Source organism: Antedon bifida, chromosome 3 (assembly GCF_963402885.1).
Source record: "Antedon bifida chromosome 3, ecAntBifi1.1, whole genome shotgun sequence".
Taxonomy (NCBI): Eukaryota; Metazoa; Echinodermata; class Crinoidea; order Comatulida; family Antedonidae; genus Antedon; species Antedon bifida.
In genome coordinates this window covers 6,278,048-6,297,898 of record NC_136228.1, presented here as the reverse complement: position 1 = coordinate 6,297,898, position 19,851 = coordinate 6,278,048, and the positions used below count along the sequence as shown (strand labels likewise).

Below are 19,851 nucleotides of genomic sequence, written 5' to 3'. Positions count from 1 at the left end.
TACACCAATGACAGGCGACAGTTCAAATAATACATCGCTTTTGATTGATCAAAACCCTTACGTTGCGATTACGTCGATGTGTTGCGTTGCTAGTGGGAAGTAAGCATTATCACTAGAGACGTAATACAATTACGCAACGTAAGTGATTTTATCAATCACAAGCGATGGATTATTCGCGCTCATTGGTCAATGCACTTGCGTTTCGTTTACACCATTGCGTTGCGTCCTAGTGGGAACCAAGCTTTAAGGAGTTACACAAAGAGCCGCCGTCTGTGTGAACATTATCATTGTCTACATCCACTGCACATACTTGCCATCCTTTTTTTGTTCAGAGTGCGCAACTCCAATATTCCAAGACCATACACTAAAGGATTAATAAGTGAATAAGCTAAAGCCAAGTTGTATCCCATTGCGTGTACATCAACAAAGTAATCATACGTACAATAGTCATCTTTCAATATCAAATCAACAATAGACAAAATATCTGCGGGCAGCCAACACACTGTACAAGTACATATAATGATTGAGAACGTTTTTAGTAACTTTTTCGATAGTTTCAATTCTTGTGATCGATGTGCAGATATCTTCTTCTCGTGTTTAAAGATGGCTCGGTAGATAACAGCGTACGTGATAGTAACCACAATCAGTATGGTAAGATTCCAAATAGGAACGATCACTGAAAGGATGTCAAACTCGTTAATGAAGTGCAGACAACCAGCCACGACTGCTGATACTCCCCAGATTACTGAAATCCCGCCAAGAATTCTTTTTGGAGAATTTATGTTTTTATCCAGTGGGTACAAAACAATAACAAAGAGTCTCTCTACAGCAATACCTTCTAGTGTTTGAAATGAAGCCATGACCGATGAAGTCCGAATTATTGACAGGATTAGAGTTCCCGTCTGACCGACAGACTGACCAACGCTTACCGAAACCAATGACGTCAGAGCGAATATCGCATCCGTAATTGCTAAAGATACCGTGAACAGATAATGACGTTTGTGAAGCGTCTGTTCCGTTGCAAACGTATACACCATGTACATATTGAGTAATAATGACAAAATACTTAAAACATACGTAATAACCACGCAGTATAAATACCGTTCCTCTGTTTTAAACGTAAACAACAGAATGTCTTTGAGCGTGTAGTCACAGTTAACCGCCGAGTCATTCATTTTAACGATCGTGTTCTTTTCTGCTTAGGATTACTTTTGTAACTCTCACAGCAAATGGTAGATATAAGTTATAATCGCGGAGGCTATACAACCAACCCGAATACAAATTGTAGTACTGTAGGCCTAACTGTTGATTAAGTCAATAACACAGTCGTTGAAAGCAATCAAGCGGTGACGATGACAAATCCTGCACGAATGAATGATCCCGACAAATTGCTTAGTACCACCCACATCACTGATAATAGGCTACAAAGTAACCAGTCAAAGGAAAGAACCTTAACAATTAAAAGGTTAAATCACTGATACAATGGACTCTTCCATTGTCAAAAACAGAAAATTAAAATCATGGCCAAACACTACAGAACAAACTATGCATTGGTATCAATAATTGTGCCACACACGCGTAGATCTAACTGCTTTTTAATCGATATACATAAACCAATTTATATTTGGAAAGTTTTTTTTTATTATTGGAGAATGTCCAATGTAATGAACGGTACAACTCAAAATTTCAGCTGTAAAGAATGCTACAACTCGGGCATAACAAAACTCTGATAAACTTCCAGGCATAACTTTACGTAACTTGATGATACATAACGAACGATAATAATAATTTACATAATCTATAATAATGTTAAAAAATTAATTTATTTTCATCAGTTTCAATCAGTACATGAACATGGCAATGTAAAATCACAATTTTCAGTTTTATTACCATTCCTCCTTGCATTTTAAGGCCCTTATACGCTCTCAGGGCACCCTTGCATCCAATGAGTATTCTCCTCTACATTTACTTTGGGAAAACTTGGCTTCATTAGCATCTTATTATTATCGTGCATCCTGTGCCACTTTTCTAGCTAAATAAAATGCTGTGTGTTTGAACCCCATCTGTTGTTTTTCCTGCACTACAACTTTGCTTATTACATAATACATTTATTATACTTATACATATAATTGCACTGACCAAGAAATATTGTTTCCTGGTATTGGCATTTCTTTATGCTGTTTTACACTTTATCGTTTTGATTTAGCTTTTACTTATTTTATTTGTATCTCCATTTAGATTCAGCCACCGACAGCATTGTCATTTTTTCAGTGTTATTTTATTTGTATCTCCATTGAGATCCAGCCACTGACTGCCATGCCATATATGGATATACATAACTCGAAAGAATTAACTACTAACCCGTTTCATATTGGAGAATCCATCATAAAATTTGAGGACAAATATTGTTTTGTTTCAGCACGTACTCAGGCATACAGTATACAGGGTTTACTAGTTTGATGTCTTCTGTGTAGCTACCAAGTAGTGAAAGACCAGCTATACCAAACAGTGTATGGAAAGGATCCACCTGAAAGACAAGAAATAGTGTTAACAATAGATGATATCAACCCATATATAGAACAGATCCACTCAGAAGACAAGAAAACACTGTTAAGCTCTGTCTACACTATCAAACTAGTTTGTATGGTAGTGATATGACATCATCGTGTCCATGGGCAAATTTTGTTGTCACAAAGTGTAGTCAGAGCTTTAATAATAATAATAGGTAGATTTTTTATATAGCGCAAATCTTTACATTCATGGTATAATTGGCAGCCAGACAATATACTGTATTAAGATATTGTAAATGAATTAAATTAACAAAGTAAGCAGAATATGTTGAGGAAAGAAATACTTATAATCTAAATATATTTTGATGTTTTATTGCAAATACGCTTGGGTAATCATAATCTTAATTTTACGTTCGATAATATTGTCATTAAGATAAATATTATGGTTATTGATTATAGGTTTAATAAGCTTTTGTACTACTAAAACCATAAATATATTATTTAATATTAAAGGTATTGTACACATTTGTTTCTGTAGAGTATTGATTTATAAAACATATTGATTTTGTAATGATTGTGCAATTTTCAATCAAATAGTAATTTTCTCATATCTCCTATATTTATTATTTTGTATTTTTATGGTTTTCTTTTTGGTAATAAAGATAATCTTAATTACAGTAGAACACCTATTAAGGGGACACTTTCCAACAAAGGTTTCAATGTTAAAACATAAATTTCCATTCTCCATTTCACAGGAAAAAATGCATATATATATATATATATATATGTATATGATAGTGGTCTAGTGGGATGAAGCAGTGATATTGTTTTGAGCATCAACATGCAGTGTCCGTAAGCACTAACTGTATACAGTCAATAGCCACCATATGTGATCTAGTATCACAGTTACAAGGACCAGTACCAGTACCTTAATAGGTGTCCCTAAGGAAAGGTTCTATCTATTTTAATAAATATTATTAATCTGTTTTTGTCTATACATTTTTACATATATTTTCTTATGAATTTTAATTGTTGTATTGTAAAATGTTACGGTTTTTAGCTTTCCGGCTATTTGTGGCATTTTTGGACAATAAATATACCTGAATTATTATAAATTATTATTATTATAACGTACTTATGGTTGCTAAGTATTGATCTCTCTTTTTTATTCCGGCAATTTTTTCGAGTTTCATTTGTCAGTTCTTGGTCAGGATATGATTTGCTGTCATTCTGTTGATCATTGTTTTTTTCCTCCATTTGCTGTCTTGTTATGTCCCTGTCCTTACATCCTGTATTTTTAAATTTTTGACCGTCTTACCTGTGTCTGTAAATAGGCTGGCCCGCCACAAGATTTGTATCTTCTTGGGCACTGCCTACTTCCTTTTATTGATACCTGTTGTATACTTTTTTTTTATCATCAATTGACTTGTTTTATATTTTACTTGAATTTGTTATGATTCCTAATTTTCTTGAAGGAAGAAATAAATGTTAAGTTGAATTGAATTACCATATCACCAGGTCTGTCAGCAAAGCCTCCTGTCTCATCATCTTGACATGCTAGGATGTACATCTCAAGTTTCTTTTTATCAATCCAGTGAATCTTACCAATGATCTTCAATGATGCCAGCACCCACCATGAATAGCATACATCTGGTAGCTTCTCTGGTCTACCTATAAAAAAACAATCATCAAAAGCGAGTGAGTGGCCGAGCGGTCAAGACAGTGCAGCCGTAATTACATAGCCATAACATCGGCAAAAGTTTGAGGCTCACTCGCTCCATGGTTAGAACGGTGTTTTCTAATAACTTACCATTGAGGCCACCTGATGGTAGTTGACGTTCACACAGCCACCAGCCTAGCATATCAACATTCACAAAATGCAGAGAATTTGTTATAGATAGTACACCTAAACAACAGTATATCTGAAAATTAACACAAATATCATTATCTATTAATATTCATATTATAATATATTATAATACAAAGCATACATGTTTCATTTATTTAACAATCACAGCAAACAGCAGAAAACTCTAAAGCTCTGTCTACACTATCAAACTAGTTTGACAAAAAAAGTGTGATGTGCAAAAATATGGTAGAGATATGCCCAAATGTGGTAGTGATATGACATCATCATCACATTTTTTTGTCACATAAAATTTAATAGTGTAGACAGAGCTTTATTAAGGGGAAAAACATAAATATATTTACAGGCAGACACAAGCAGCTTTCTGCGAACACTAAACAATGTAACGTACCACTATATACATTAATTGAACACTGTGCATGGTAACAAGATATATAGTATACAGTACCTGTCCAGAATGTGATTCTGAACCTGGGCGACACCCAAACCCACCGTCAAAATTCATACAGGCTATGACAAATTCTACAGCCTTGTCTACATCTATGGCATCAAGCCTACCCTGAAGAAAGTAAAACGAAAAGCACCATCAATTATGCGCATGAGGGGAAGTTGGGACATGTTTCTCTGCTCTATACATCAACACAGTGTTGGTGGTTTTTAGGTTCAGGCAATGACCTATGACACATCAAATGACATGACCTAACTTCATAGGTTGTCAGAAATCAAAAGCTCCCCATTGTGTATACTTCATTTATTCATCTTTTATTGGTCTAATTTATATAAAAATAGAAAATCTTTGTTTATACACTGCAGGATGAAGAGATGCCTTTAGTTTCACTGAAAAGACTACATGGGTAATTTAACTACAATGGGCATACTTACTAGCAATGCCAAACAGGCAACAGCACAAAATGAAAATCTAGTGTCAATCTCACCTGTTTTAAAATAATCATAATAGTATTTTCATTTACTGTATGTACTTTACCTTAATGGGGTTTAATATGCGCTGAATGCAAAAGAGACATTCAAATGGTTTGGAGAAACATTCTAGATTCAAGAAATGTTATTGGCCCACTTTAAAATGGAAATTGTTTTGCTTGGCATAATTAAGACAATAAAACAACAAAGAAAAATATATCAAATTGCAAAAGGCAATGTTAAAATACTATTTATATGGTAAAATACTATTAAAAATGCAGATTACAAAAACACTCTGTAAAATACTGTTAAAACGATTAAAATTTAAAATAAAAATTACAACAAAGAGATATCTTTGAATGTTAAACTTGTATTAATGCTTTTCACAACAAAGGACTTCAATTTATTTCAATTTATACGGAGACTTACCAGGGATAACAATATTAATAAGAGAAGGCTACGGTTGGCGCAGGGAAGTGTAGTGACCGTGCTGGTGGCCTAGAGGCCAACACAGGGGAAAAGGCCGATTGGAAAGCCAGCACTAAAGAAAAAGATACAGGACAGAAAAAAACGGAGGTCCATCATTAGGGAACATGTAGATCTAAATAGATTTGAATTTTAAAAGACTTACCCCATTTATCTCCCATAAATGATCCATCTTTTTGCTGTAGACCAGACACGTACTCAACAACCTTTTCAATGTTAATTGTGTCTAAACTGTTATAAATGGTTAAAATCTTAAAGACAAAAAAAATAATTTATAGTTTAATCACATGAATGTATATGAGAGGCAAGATTTTAAAGAAAATAGACCTACAATTGTTGTCGTTTTGTAAAAATAATGCATATATATCACTTTTCACATTAAACCATCCCTTGTACTAAATGTACGTTTTATGGTAAATTATGATAAAAAGAGAGAAACATTGTACTACCTAAATAGCTCGCTTTGAATGTCCTCTCGTGGACGGTCTTAGGCCTAGCTTAGCTAGCCTTAGTTGTGTAGGCCTAGCTGGTAAAGATCGGTAACTGATTTTGGTGATGAGGTTGGTTTAGGGAGAATAATTTTCAGGAATAGGATATATATGTTCCTAATTACCAACCTGTATTGCACTAAGTGTATAAAGCAGGTGTGGATCATGTTTAAGACTACTACTAACTCCTCCACATTCATGCTGACAATCTGATATGAACTTGAGAATGTCATTTTTGTTCATTCTATCAAGTTGTTTCATTAAGTCCATGACTGTGATTCCCCAGTACACGCCATTTAATCTTAGAAATTCCGTCATTACAAACTCCTGCAAAGAAATTATTGATATATTATTTTATTTATATTATTTAAGTATTTACTTTGGTGTGGATTCGAGAGAATTTCAATCCAAATGAAATAATTATAATCTGTCTCTTTTTTTAAAAAGCATGAATATAATAGGGAGCGAAGAACATGTTACAGTAGGGCATGTTATTTTTAATTGATCACAAGTTGGAACTTTCGTCTTCACACATGGCTTCTAGGTCAATGCGTACATCGCCATAGTATATTTGATTGATAACTTTATTTCAGAATAAAAATTGCATATACAACAAACAATACAATAAACGGAAAATCACACTAAAATAGAAAAGTTGACGATCGTAACAGATACAGTTTGTAGTACACCTATCAAGATCATTTTCACTATTACCAATTCTTATTCTAAAACCATAGACACACTTGTGGACATGCTCGTAAAAAGAAGGAATTTAACAACATATACATTTATTTTTCATATTTAAAAAACACACATTTTTTAGATACTATCATAACATTGATTGCATGTTCATCTTGGGTGTAACAATACAGCCTATTATAATAGTATAAACTGTTGTAAAATATCTCACATAGCCATCTTCTTTTTTGCCGTAGGCTTCAATGTAATCAGCATGTTTCTTTAGCAATAGTTCTGTGGGTGCATCAGCTTTGATTACCACATCTTTTACTTGGGTTCCCTGAAAATACATCATCATGTCATAATTATTTGTACTGTCTTCTTACTTTAAATAAACCTTTTTTAACTAATTGTAAATACAAAATTCCATTCATACACATTTTTAATTAAAGAATATTGTAATGATACACGAGCTAATGTTCATAATTAATAATAATTAATATTGTGATTGAACTAACTACAATTATCATAATTTACAGAAATTTTTTTTTTAAATTTTTTTGTTAAATGCAATAGTGTTCCTGTATTCTTGCAATAATCGAATGAAATTTTTTTTTTAAATTTAAAATAGAGGCGTCTCGTAAATCAGGGAAGACATAGAGCTAGTAGTAGTAGGTAGTAGAACTGCTTGGACTAGACTACCTAGTTAACATATAGCCTAGGCTATCAATGAACAACAGAGGGAGGGTGCCCCGGCCTAGCTAGCCTACACTTCTATTTAGGCGGCCTATCTGAAACAAGTATAGCTTGGAGGGCCTAGCTAGGCCCTGCCCTGGCTGGGTGGGCCTACTTTACTTAGCTAGGCTAGGCCTAGGCTAGCTAGAAGAGGCCTAAACATAATATTGGGTTAGCTGGGCTACGCTTAATATTTAAACGGTTTTAATAGTAATGTATGTTCTTTTTTGCATTAGAAAACATAGCTAAGCTAGGCAATTGTCTAGACTGCCTACATACCATCTCCGAGATCTAGGCCCAAGAGGTTGGATGATCGCTCCTCCTCTCTGGTGGTTTGTTATTGTTTTATGCTGAGGGCGTACTGTTTTACTGTAGTTGGATAGCGCCCCCATATGTTCAAAAACTTTCGCGCGAAAAAAGGCGGGTGTTTTAATAGAAGAATGATCAGACTAAGTTGTAGCCTACCTAAACAACTCCTTGGAATAAGAATGAATGTTCAGATGACCTCGGGCATTCCCATTGAGGCAAAGATGTTTCCGAATAAGTAAATTGACATGACAAATATTTTAAGATCAATTCTATTTGATTTTTTCAAACTTAATGCAACGCAATTAAGGACGTGAGCACGCGATTTAGTTGTCCAATCATGGCGGCGCGATGGATCTGTTGTTTGTGTCGTCAATTTCAAGTGCGTCTTGAATACCTACGTACGTCGTTGTTGTGTATGTTCCACCGTAGCTGGAAACAATCTTTAAACCTATAAATTTTGTTTATGGTCCATGCTCGGACCCCACTTAGAACAACTTGTCTCAGTTGAAACACAAATGTGGTAGAATTTTTTTTTTTTTAAAGAAGTAATTTTGTGTGTCCACCAGTCGTGACATAACAAAATGTTGTATTTATTTTTGGAGTTCGAACTTGCTATACTTCAATTCCGGGGTCTCACGAAGCTCCAACTCAACCACATCCATATACATATGTGCATATGTGCATATATGGTAATATTATTGCATAATAATTGAATTTTAAAAAGTCAATATTTTGGCAATTTTTTAAACAATCCCTGTACAGGGATTTTTTCAAAAACATTTTCGACATAACATAATAAAGTGGCATGCACAGATTCATTATGGTCTGCGCATGTATGTAACCTCAATAAATTTTTTTTCAACTTTTAAAATTATATATTTTAGCCATTTTCCAAAAAAAATTGTATATAACCTAGACATTGACAACCCAAAAGATGACAAATTTAAACTACATGAAGTTTGATATAAAAATATTATATTTGGCTATAATAAGAATATACAAACAACATGAAGATTGGAGGTGCAGCAGTCAGACCTCATTATATAGTAAAAGACTCATCATCTAATAATAATCTTGAGGTGCAGCAGTCAGACCTCATTATATAGTAAAAGACTCGTCATCTAATAATAATCTTGAGGTGCAGCAGTCAGACCTCATTATATAGTAAAAGACTCGTCATCTAATAATAATCTTGAGGTGCAGCAGTCAGACCTCATTATATAGTAAAAGACTCATCATCTAAAAATAATCTTGACTGTACACCACTTTTATTAACAAGTTCTTCAAAATTGCACAGTTTTTGTCGGACTCCAGATAACGTGGACTCAGATTTCCTGCGGACACTGTCTAGGATCTCTGCTTGCCTTTCAACTTGCTGTTTAATCTTCAGCTGAGAGAAATAAAACACAAAATTAGTACTTGAATAAAGCTCTGTCTACACTATCAAAACTAGTTTGACAAAAAAAAGTGTGATGTGCCCATTTATATTAGTGATATGCTTAAATACGGTAGTGATATGACATCATCAAGTCCATATATGGGCACATCACATTCAGTTGTCACATAAAGTTTGATAGTGTAGACAGAACTTTAGGAATGGTTTTATTGAAGCCCAAAATACAGTCCATTTGAGTAAATACCCACTTATATACACTAAATATACATTTTACAACCTTAGCATTTTGAGAGGATCAACAAGGGTACAAACACGTCATTCTTCAAGATTTGGAACAAAACATATCATAGTCAACAAGCAAAGGTCATTTACCTTAAGCATAGCCTGTTCATGTTCAAATTGTTCCTTAACCGTGTCCCTATACTGTGAACGGTTTACATTAGGCAACAAACCAACGTCCCGGTCCACGTGAGATTCCAGGGAAGCCTGACAGATATACAACAATGAGTAAATACAAACAATAATATCAAAGAAACTGCAGCAAACATCCAAAGAAAACTTTTTTTGGATAAATATTTGCTCTACAAATTATTGTATTTTTTATATATGTTATGTGAATAAATAAATTTTGAAATAAGAAAGTGTTAAGCTTTGTCTACACTATCAAACTTTATGTGACAAAAAAATGTGATGTGCCCAAATATGGACATGATGATGGCATATCACTATCATTAAGCATATCTACCATATTTGGGTACATTAACCTTTTTTTGTCAAACTAGTTTGATAGTGTAGACAGAGCTTAACATCATGATAAAAGAAAAACGTGTACTATAATCATAGGAAATTTGAGGTTACTTAAATTCATAGGCAAGTTGATTGCTCTGTTAAGGGTTTCTCCAAAATAGAAGTTGGCCATTAGTGGCTCCTCATTCATTTCATGAGGACGTATCCCCTTAATAGGCATGTCCCAAAGAAGGGATCCTACTGTATTCGGAAGAGTGACTTGAAATAAAATTTCTTATTTTACCATTTGTATCGAGTGATTGAGTGTGTCTAATTGGTCATTTAACTCTCGTTTCTGTTCGTTCATCTGTTGTAATTCATCCAATACCTCAAATCGCGACATTTCCAGATCTTTTAAGCCAACTGACACCTCCGACTTGATCTCCTTACGAAGATTTTGTAAAGATGCCTCCAATTTTTTATCTTTTCTGCTTTCAACAGATAACTTTGTGTTCTGTAAAACAAACAAGAAAACAACCAAATGAGCATCATAAGAATCAATACAAACACTGTATTTATTTGTCTTTAACGTGGTGCCCTAGTTTTTAAAAATTTTTTAAATTTCATACACATCCAACAGAGAGTAACTCACCAATTACAGGATGGATAAACTATTTTATAATTTATCGTGCTTGTAAACTAAGTTTCATTTGAGGCTTAGGGAGTGGAGTTGAAAGAGTCATGAGTTACAACCCTGGCATTAGGTCAGGATTGAACCCCGAACCTTGGGATTGGAAGGCAAGCTCGTTAACCACCAAGCTACAGCTCCACTACAAACAAACTCTCAACTTTCTCTTCTCACACAAATCAGAACAAACAAACCTTTCCATGAACATTCCAAAATTTCAAATCGTAAAAGTATTATTTTGAGAATTAAGACAAATATTTAATAAAGAACCTTTTCTTGTAATTGTATAAACTGCTGACGAGTGTCCAATAACTCTTGGTTTAAGCGATTTGCTCTGCTTCTATGCTCCTCCACCGCTTGCGTTAGTTTATTAAGTTGCTTCTTCATTCTTTTATGAGCCTCTTGGTTTGACTGACGATATAAATAAGACCACATTTAGAACATCATAGAAAATGAGGTATGTGTATCACTGCATTGGTTTATTTCTAAAGTAACTGTAGAGCATTCTACTATTTTGTTTTTCTTTTTGTGAGTTTTCCCCATTTTTATTTCATGTAAATGTTAACATTACTTGCGACTCACAGCCTACTGGGCTAAATGGCAGACAGGTGTGGATGACACAAGCAAGAACTTTCGTCTTCCATAAGGATCCTCTCATGTCATGGTTAAGATAGACCAGTACACCAGGGTACCCCTCCCCTTTTACTGGGGTAACCCCCTAATCTTCTGAAAGACGATGGGTTCTTTAAAGTGCACAGGAGCCAGATATGTACATAGGACCTTATCCAAGAAAACTTGTTCTACCACCACAATAATAGTCGAAGAGAGCCATGAACCTGTGTAGATTGTGGAGCTATCGTTTGTGGCTCTCCTGCGTTAACCACCCGGCGACTCACCTTAACAAACATGGTAGACTACAGTACATGGTATTATAGGTAGACTACAATATCAAATGGTAGATACACAGTATTGCAATGCACATTACATTTTAATGGTACAATGTAATACCTTTATATTTTAAACTGGTATTTGATAGTGAAGACATTAATTTGCATATGTAAATGAGATGATCACCTGATTTGCATCTTGGACCATCTGCTGCTTCTGTTGTAATGTCAATTCCAATTCAAGCATCTGATTCTCAATTTCTCTTTTCTCCTAAAATATAACAATTATCGGAATTTTTGAATGATGTATTTATTTTGGCTGGATGGAACACCCTTGTAAAATATTATTGAAATAAATTTTAAACATGATGTTTAGATCCTGCAAGGCTAGCCTAAATGTATATTGATTTAAATAGTTTTATTAAAATTCAAATGGGGTCCTCTTTGCAAACAAGCTAAAGCAAACAACATCTTTGAGATGCTGCTAATAATGAATTTCTGTAAATCTACATTTCTTAGCTTTTGAATCTCAATATGTGAAAAATTCAAAGTCTCTGCCAATCGAGTTTTCTCTTCATTTCTTTCTTCTAATGAACGTCTTAAAGTGTCCAAATCGGTATCTGAAAGAAAAAATAAATAAAAATGTAAAATGGAAGAAGAAAAAGGCCATAGAAACAAAACAAAAATTAACCCTTGCAAACCAGCTTAGATACAAGTAAGTATTTTAGATGCTAGTGGAGATCATGGTAAGATTAATTTTAGTAATTAAATAAAAATAAGAATTTTTAGATTAAGCTTCTTTATTTGCTATGGATATATTATGTAATCATGGTATTCTGAAACAAAAAGATGAATGAATAAAAATAAAAATGATTAGTATATAGCCCACTGGCAGAACAAATTATATCAAATAAATAAAAAATCTACTAATTATTCTTCAATATTTAGGGGCTAAACTTTATTAGTTCTGACTATTTTTAGCCCTTCCCTTGATATGTTAAAGATGTATTGTCCCCCTGAAAAATAATTTTGTTGTTGAATATGCCATTTTAATGACACACAATAGTTATTGACTTCGACCAAAAATTTGATCGAAAAAAAATTTACTTACCTAAAAAAAGCAAAAAATGGTCAAATTGGCTGCCAGCCAATGGATTTTTAGTTGAATTTTACCATTTATCATGTTATTTTATAAGTGAAAACATTATTTTTTTCCGTTTTTTTTTCTATGGAAGTGATTAACTTTATTAAAACTACAAAATAACTTATTCAAAGTCTGATTTAATTAATCTTCATTTTTCATGTTTTTGGGGGACAATACATCTTTAAGTTTTATTTATGTTTACAATGTTTATAACTTATTTTGCAGTACAGCTGTTAAGAATTTTGTTATTTGATTGGATGTATGACATCCGAAATGAAAGAAATGGAACTGAATTATAAATGAATTATAAGCAATGCTGACCTAAATGTTGAATCTTTGTCCTGGCAGTGTCTAGATTGCTTATTTCAACCTGCAAGGCTTTTAACTGTTCATTGGCAGTCCTTAAGTCTGACGTCTTCTGAGACAAGCTGGATTTTAAGTCACTTTCTTTCTTTTCAAACTGACTCTGAAACTAAAAAAAGTAAACTTAAAATAGTGCGGTCTGATATGTGAGTTTAACTAGCTCCAGCTCGATATTTGTGCCAAAATATTTTATTTTATTGGCTAACTTGGTTATTCTTGAGTTGCTGAATTAAAGCATCCATCGACCACCCCTTCGGCCAACACTCCACACTAAACTTTGCCCTCCATGGTATCATCGGAAAGGGAATGTAATACTGATCATTTCATCCCATTATACCCATATCGAAAAATGCATAGTTACATAGCAATAAAACAAGTCACGTGACCAATAAAGGTCAAAGGTCAACATTTAATTTTCTCAAATACTTTACTGTTTGGTAAGAATTGTTTATATATTATGAATAAACAGCTGATTCAATGAAGGGGATGTACACTAGAATGTTGGACTGAATGCATTTATAATAGTTTGATAATTATTGAGTTTTGGCTTTTTTTAAATAGAGTTTGGTATCAAGAGACTCATTCGTACTCACTTTGATCATTTTCTCTTTCTCATGTTGTATATCAGCCCTAAATTTATCCAACACCCTCTTACTATCTTCAGCCTCAGTTTGTCGTCGTTCAACATCTATCAACAGCTGGTGCAATTCTTCTTGTCGCGCATGTTGTTGCGACAGAATGCCGGTCAGTGCGTCTCTTTCTCGGCTAACGTCCGTCTTCAGTTGTTCAACATCTTGAAGGACTTGCTCTTTCAGTTTTAAATCATCTTTTAGTTCATTTTCTAAATGAGTTTTCTTATCCATGTTACCTTTTACTTCTTTGCTTGACGTTTTCAACTGAACATGGAGATCTAAAAGAGATCATCGGATACAATGATATTATCTGCTTTAGATGCACACAGAAAAAAAAAACAAATCAGATTGAATAACACAAGGATCAGCTGTAACATAAATGTAATAGAGCAAGCTGAACAATTTATAGTAATAAATAAATAATTTATTTTATTTTTTATTTTATCTATTATTTAAATTTCATACGAGTGTCACAAGTGACATAAAGTTGTGTATATATTTTGCAAGTCATTCTTACTTTTCCTTTTGTTTTCACTATTTGAACCTTTCTTTTGTTTTAGGAAGCTATTGTGTGAAGCCAGTGGAGCAGAGTTTTTGTGTTGCAGAGAAGGATTGTGTGGTGTTTGCTGATTGGAGGAGAGGTATAAGAGTTAAGTTAGTGTGTGAGTTGCTGATTGGTGGAGAAGGATAAGGTGGTGATATGTGGATAATTGAGGGAATTTTGAGGTAGATGGAAATTGAGAGGAGACAGAGAAGGAGGGCTATGTTATGTTAAGCCAGAAAGGGATAGGTGAATATTGATATGAGAAACTAAGACGTACAGGAGAAGAAGTAATTGAATTATGGTGATATAGAGCTGAAGCAGAAAGGAAATAAAGAGATATACATGAAGTTAATAAATTGTGAGTTGGAGATAATTATGGTGATATAGAGCTGAAGCAGAAAGGAAATAAAGTGATATACATGAAGTTAATAAATTGTGAGTTGGAAGTAATACTATAAGGCTGTACTTAAATGTAGAACTGTTAATTGTTGAGATTACTGAGGATTAATTTAAATTGTGAATGTAAATTGACGGAAGAAATAACTGTTGGAAACAGCAGACGTTGTTGCATGTAAAGAATCGTTTGGAAATATTGAAGAGTAACTGGATTGATACCGATATTATTTTACGTGGAAAGGAGAAAGAAATAGTTGGTCGGGGAGCGGATTGCAGGGCAGAACGACATCAAGAAACATTTTAACTTTATATTTGATTTATTTATATGTCAGAAAATAGGAAGAATTATAATTGATAATACCAGCAGAACGGGAGCAGAGGCGTGGGAGTTGTTTATTTGCAGAATCGTTTTAACTTTTATCTTTCTAATTTGTTTTGTGTCAGCGTAGGAGAGAAGGCAAGAAGGAACGATATTGTGGACATTTAGTATTGTTTAATTATTCATCTGGTGATATTATTGTATTTGAAAGGGGGGTTTCGGGGATTTATTTAAAAATAAGAAGATTGTTGATATTTGGTTTGGAAGGATTGGGAAATTTGGGGAATTGCATAAAGTTTGTGGGGAATAGGAACACGGTATCATTGTTGGAGAATTGGTTGGGGTTTTTTTTGTGGGTTTTTTTTTTGGGGGTTTGAATTATAAAAGAAAGAATTGGTTGTCGAAGATTATTATTAAATTTTACTTTTTACATTTATATGTGTACAGTTGTGGCTATTTACCGTTGTTCACCGTTGGTTACCAGCAATTACATGTCCGAAAGAGCCGTAATTGCGGCTGTGTGACATTTATGGGGGCTCGTCCGGGAAACTTTGTAACCTAGCGTGAACATTGGTAGATGAAACAATTGTACGTGATTCTTGGATTGTCTATTTGCCATATTATTGGCATACTGTATACTTATATTGGATACTTATATATATATATATTTATTTTTTTTCTTAAGAAATGGATCTCACTAAAATTGTTGACGCAGGAAAAGCGTTGGGGTTAGATGGAGTGGAATTAAGAGAGTTTGTGGAAAAGAGAGAGGAAGCTGCCAGAGAGAGAGAAGAGAGAGCACGAGAGAGAGAAGAGAGAGCACTAGAGAGAGAAGAGAGAAACAGGGAGAGAGAAGAAAAACAGCGAAACAGGGACAGGGAGAGAGAAGAAATGGAGCGAAACAGAGACAGAGAGAGAGAGGCACTAGAGAAGGAAGAGAGAGAGAGAAGAGAGGCAATAGAGAAGGAAGAGAGAGAGAGAAGAGAGGCACTAGAGAAGGAAGAGAGAGAGAGGAGAGAGTTACTAGAGAGGGACGAAGCAGAGAGAAAAAGAGCGAGTGAAGAAAAAGAGAGAGAAAACGAAAGGGCGAAAGAAGCTGAGAATCAGGCCTATCTTATAGAAATGCGAAGGTTAGAAATCCAATTAGAACAAGAAAAGAATCGGGCACGGCCGGGTGGTAGAGTATTACCCAATCCTGAGTCACGGGTTAAGGCCAGTAAACCTAAATTACCCCCTTTCCATGATCGAACAGATGACCTAGATGCCTATCTGAAAAGGTTTGAACGGTATGCGACTAGTCAGGAGTGGAAAGAAATTGAGTGGCCGGTTAACTTAAGTGCCCTACTAACTGGGAAGGCTCTCGAGGTTTATTCCAGGTTGTCGTCAGCTGAAGCTAACGATTACAAACTGTTGAAATTGGCTCTTCTAAAACGGTTTCAGTTAACCGCCGATGGATTTCGACATAAGTTACGAACAGCTAAGCCCGAATACGGAGAAAGCGGCCCGCAATTTGCTGCGAGGATAAGCAATTATCTTGATAGGTGGATTGACCTAGCAGAGGGGGAAAAAACCTTTCAGGGGTTAACAGATTTATTGCTGCGAGAGCAGTTTACCGATGGGTGTGGGAAGGACCTAGCTCTGTTCCTAAGGGAACGTCAACCGAAAACGATACAAGCGATGGCTGAAATTGCGGAGCAATATTTGGAAGCTCGTGGGGGATTATTTGGTAAACCAATAGAGTTTAAACAAAAAGAGCCAAATTCTCCTCAACTCTCCTCTAATAATGTTCCCAGTACATCCTCATCACAAAGCCCTTCTAGTTTCCGTAGTCCAACTTGTTTTATATGTCATCGTGTAGGTCACCTAGCTAGAAATTGCAGAGCATCAACTATGCATAAGCCAAACTCTCCTCCAAAATGTTACCGATGCTTAAAAACAGGACATATTGCCAGAAATTGTAGACAGGACGCCAACAGTTGCGCTGGGTTGTCTACTTCACCACAAACAGAGTCTGATTGCCAGAAATGTACAAAACAACACGAATGTAAAGCCAAAGAAGAAATTCCCGATGTGGGTGCCAGTATGGTTACGAAAATGTCAGAGTCTTTAAATCAATGTTGTATCAATAATGATGGTGATAAGGTCACTCTTCAATGTGGGCACTGTCTTCCAATTATGACAGCGGCTCTAAATAATTCAATTAGTAAAATGCCCGTTTATACAGGTTGTGTTGGGTCACGCTGCGTCTCTGTTCTTCGTGACAGTGGCTGTAGTGGGGTGGTTGTGAAGAAAGATCTTGTATCAGCCGAACAACTTACTGGTAAGGAGAAAACCTGTGTGCTGATTGATGGCACGGTCCGCAACTTACCGGTTGCATTAATACATGTTAATACTCCATTTTTTTCAGGAAAGACGTATGCACTATGTATGAATAACCCTATTTATGACTTGATATTAGGTAATATTGCAGGAGTACGAGCACCAGGAAATCCAGACCCCACATGGACAGAGCGAAACCTTCAAGGATGTTCTGTTGTTACCCGGTCTCAAGCTAGCACCGCTGTTATTGAATGCGAACCTAATGAAACATTTACAAATAACCAAAATTATCATCTATCTAATGAGAATCTTTTACAGCTCCACCCTCTACTAGCAAAAGAAACAACAGCCGACATCCACATCAACGAAAGCCTGGATGATACACTAAAGCATGAGGTGCACCGACTTATCGGAAACTACAAAGATGTACTGACGGATTTACCGGGTAAGACTACACTTGGGCAGCATGAAATCAAGCTGGAAACTGATGATACAATCCGTTCCAAGCCCTATCCACTTCCACATGCGTTGCGAGGTACCATTAAGGATGAGGTAAATATGATGTTAAATCTGGGTGTAGTGGAGCCTTCAGGGGCACCGTTTGCCTCTCCAATAGTATTGGTAAAGAAACCGGATGGGTCAAATCGATTCTGCGTGGACTTTCGAAAACTTAATCAGGTTACAGTTTTTGACGCCGAACCGATTCCGGACCAAGAGGAACTGTTCACAAAGTTGGCCCATGATCATTATTTTACTAAGATAGATTTAAGTAAAGGGTATTGGCAAGTTCCCATGGATGAAGCGTCAAAACCTTTAACAGCCTTTCTAACACCAGATGGTTTGTTTCAATTTAATGTCATGCCGTTCGGCTTAGTCAATGCACCGGCTACTTTCAGTCGTATCATGAGAAAATTACTAAAAGGAATGGATAATACACTTAATTATATTGATGACATTCTAATTCACACAGCTTCTTGGGATCAACATATGAAATGTTTGTCTGAATTGTTTGGACGTCTCCGCAGGGCCAATCTAACTGCTCGACCAAGCAAATGTTTCATTGGTTATGAAACAATTGAGTTTCTTGGCCATGTGGTAGGGAAAGGAAATGTTCAACCTCGAGTGGAGAAGATACAAAGCATCTTGTCAGCCAAACAACCAGAAACAAAGAAACAACTCCGGTCATTCCTTGGGATGACCAACTACTATAGAAAGTTCATTCCTAATTACTCTGTGATTGCTTGTCCATTAACCGACAAAACGAAGAATCGGGAACCTAACCGAATATGTTGGGAGAAGGCCCAGGAAAGTGCGTTTGTTAAACTTAAGGAAAAATTAAACAGTACTCCAATTTTATGCCTTCCTAATTTAAACAAAGATTTTATTTTGAGAACAGATGCGTCCGAATATGGAGTGGGAGCGGTTCTAATGCAGCAGTATGGTGACGTGAAGTTTCCCGTGGCGTACGCTAGCAAGAAACTGCTTCCTCGAGAAAAAGCATATTCAGTGATGGAAAAAGAATGCTTAGCCATTGTATGGAGTGTACGAAAATTTGAGTCTTATTTATATGGACGAAACTTCACGTTGGAAACTGATCACCAGCCGCTTGTGTTTATGCACAGAGCGAAATTGTCCAATGGGCGAATTATGAGATGGGCCCTGGCTCTACAACCGTACAAGTTCCGAATAGAGGCGATTAAAGGCAGTGAAAATGTAGGAGCTGATTATTTAAGTCGAGTGTAAATAGGACCCGTCACGGTATGGAGAAAATGTTGATACATTATTCTTTTAGAGGGGAGTAAATGTCACAAGTGACATAAAGTTGTGTATATATTTTGCAAGTCATTCTTACTTTTCCTTTTGTTTTCACTATTTGAACCTTTCTTTTGTTTTAGGAAGCTATTGTGTGAAGCCAGTGGAGCAGAGTTTTTGTGTTGCAGAGAAGGATTGTGTGGTGTTTGCTGATTGGAGGAGAGGTATAAGAGTTAAGTTAGTGTGTGAGTTGCTGATTGGTGGAGAAGGATAAGGTGGTGATATGTGGATAATTGAGGGAATTTTGAGGTAGATGGAAATTGAGAGGAGACAGAGAAGGAGGGCTATGTTATGTTAAGCCAGAAAGGGATAGGTGAATATTGATATGAGAAACTAAGACGTACAGGAGAAGAAGTAATTGAATTATGGTGATATAGAGCTGAAGCAGAAAGGAAATAAAGAGATATACATGAAGTTAATAAATTGTGAGTTGGAGATAATTATGGTGATATAGAGCTGAAGCAGAAAGGAAATAAAGTGATATACATGAAGTTAATAAATTGTGAGTTGGAAGTAATACTATAAGGCTGTACTTAAATGTAGAACTGTTAATTGTTGAGATTACTGAGGATTAATTTAAATTGTGAATGTAAATTGACGGAAGAAATAACTGTTGGAAACAGCAGACGTTGTT

At 35.3% G+C, this 19,851-nt stretch overlaps 3 protein-coding genes across 5 annotated transcripts in view; all 3 read right to left on the bottom strand.

Annotated features, from left to right (window-relative positions):
- Window positions 1-284: 284 nt before the first annotated feature.
- Window positions 285-1,175, bottom strand: LOC144838100 (melanocortin receptor 4-like). The gene has a single exon (XM_078693459.1). It carries the CDS (start codon window positions 1,173-1,175, stop codon window positions 285-287), a length of 891 nt encoding a protein of 296 aa, XP_078549585.1.
- Window positions 1,176-1,804: 629 nt separating this feature from the next.
- On the bottom strand, window positions 1,805-8,019 carry LOC144836815 (geranylgeranyl transferase type-2 subunit beta-like). Its single transcript, XM_078691686.1, has 9 exons — window positions 7,962-8,019; window positions 7,180-7,287; window positions 6,399-6,596; window positions 5,927-6,032; window positions 5,260-5,312; window positions 4,826-4,936; window positions 4,321-4,432; window positions 4,018-4,181; window positions 1,805-2,527 (listed from the first exon to the last, which is right to left on the bottom strand). The coding sequence occupies exons 1-9, from the start codon at window positions 7,962-7,964 to the stop codon at window positions 2,384-2,386; spliced, it is 999 nt and encodes a 332-aa protein (XP_078547812.1). The 5' UTR covers window positions 7,965-8,019; the 3' UTR covers window positions 1,805-2,383.
- A 930-nt stretch (window positions 8,020-8,949) lies between these two features.
- LOC144837226 (uncharacterized) overlaps window positions 8,950-19,851 on the bottom strand; it is a 29,734-nt gene continuing 18,832 nt past the window's right edge. For 2 of the 3 annotated variants that reach the window (XM_078692246.1, XM_078692245.1), the window contains exons 35-42: window positions 13,789-14,105; window positions 13,154-13,304; window positions 12,199-12,308; window positions 11,876-11,959; window positions 11,072-11,212; window positions 10,418-10,627; window positions 9,760-9,873; window positions 8,950-9,381 (exon numbers count right to left, since the gene is read on the bottom strand). In XM_078692246.1, coding sequence (XP_078548372.1) covers window positions 9,208-9,381; window positions 9,760-9,873; window positions 10,418-10,627; window positions 11,072-11,212; window positions 11,876-11,959; window positions 12,199-12,308; window positions 13,154-13,304; window positions 13,789-14,105 — 1,301 coding nt within the window. In that variant the 3' untranslated portion in view covers window positions 8,950-9,207. The remainder of the gene's footprint in view (window positions 9,382-9,759; window positions 9,874-10,417; window positions 10,628-11,071; window positions 11,213-11,875; window positions 11,960-12,198; window positions 12,309-13,153; window positions 13,305-13,788; window positions 14,106-19,851) is intronic. The other variant, XM_078692247.1, reaches the window with a different exon arrangement.

Bases quoted from the DNA above. Each gene is read 5' to 3' on its own strand.
- LOC144836815 (XM_078691686.1), bottom strand. The intron at 6,033-6,398 runs GTTGGTAATTAG...TTTGTCTTTAAG, and splicing joins ATACACTTAGTGCAATACAG to ATTTTAACCATTTATAACAG. The intron at 5,313-5,926 runs GTAAGTCTTTTA...ATTTTAAAACAG, and splicing joins ATTTATGGGAGATAAATGGG to GTGAGATTGACACTAGATTT.
- LOC144838100 (XM_078693459.1), bottom strand. From the start codon at position 1,175: ATGAATGACTCGGCGGTTAACTGTGACTACACGCTCAAAGACATTCTG.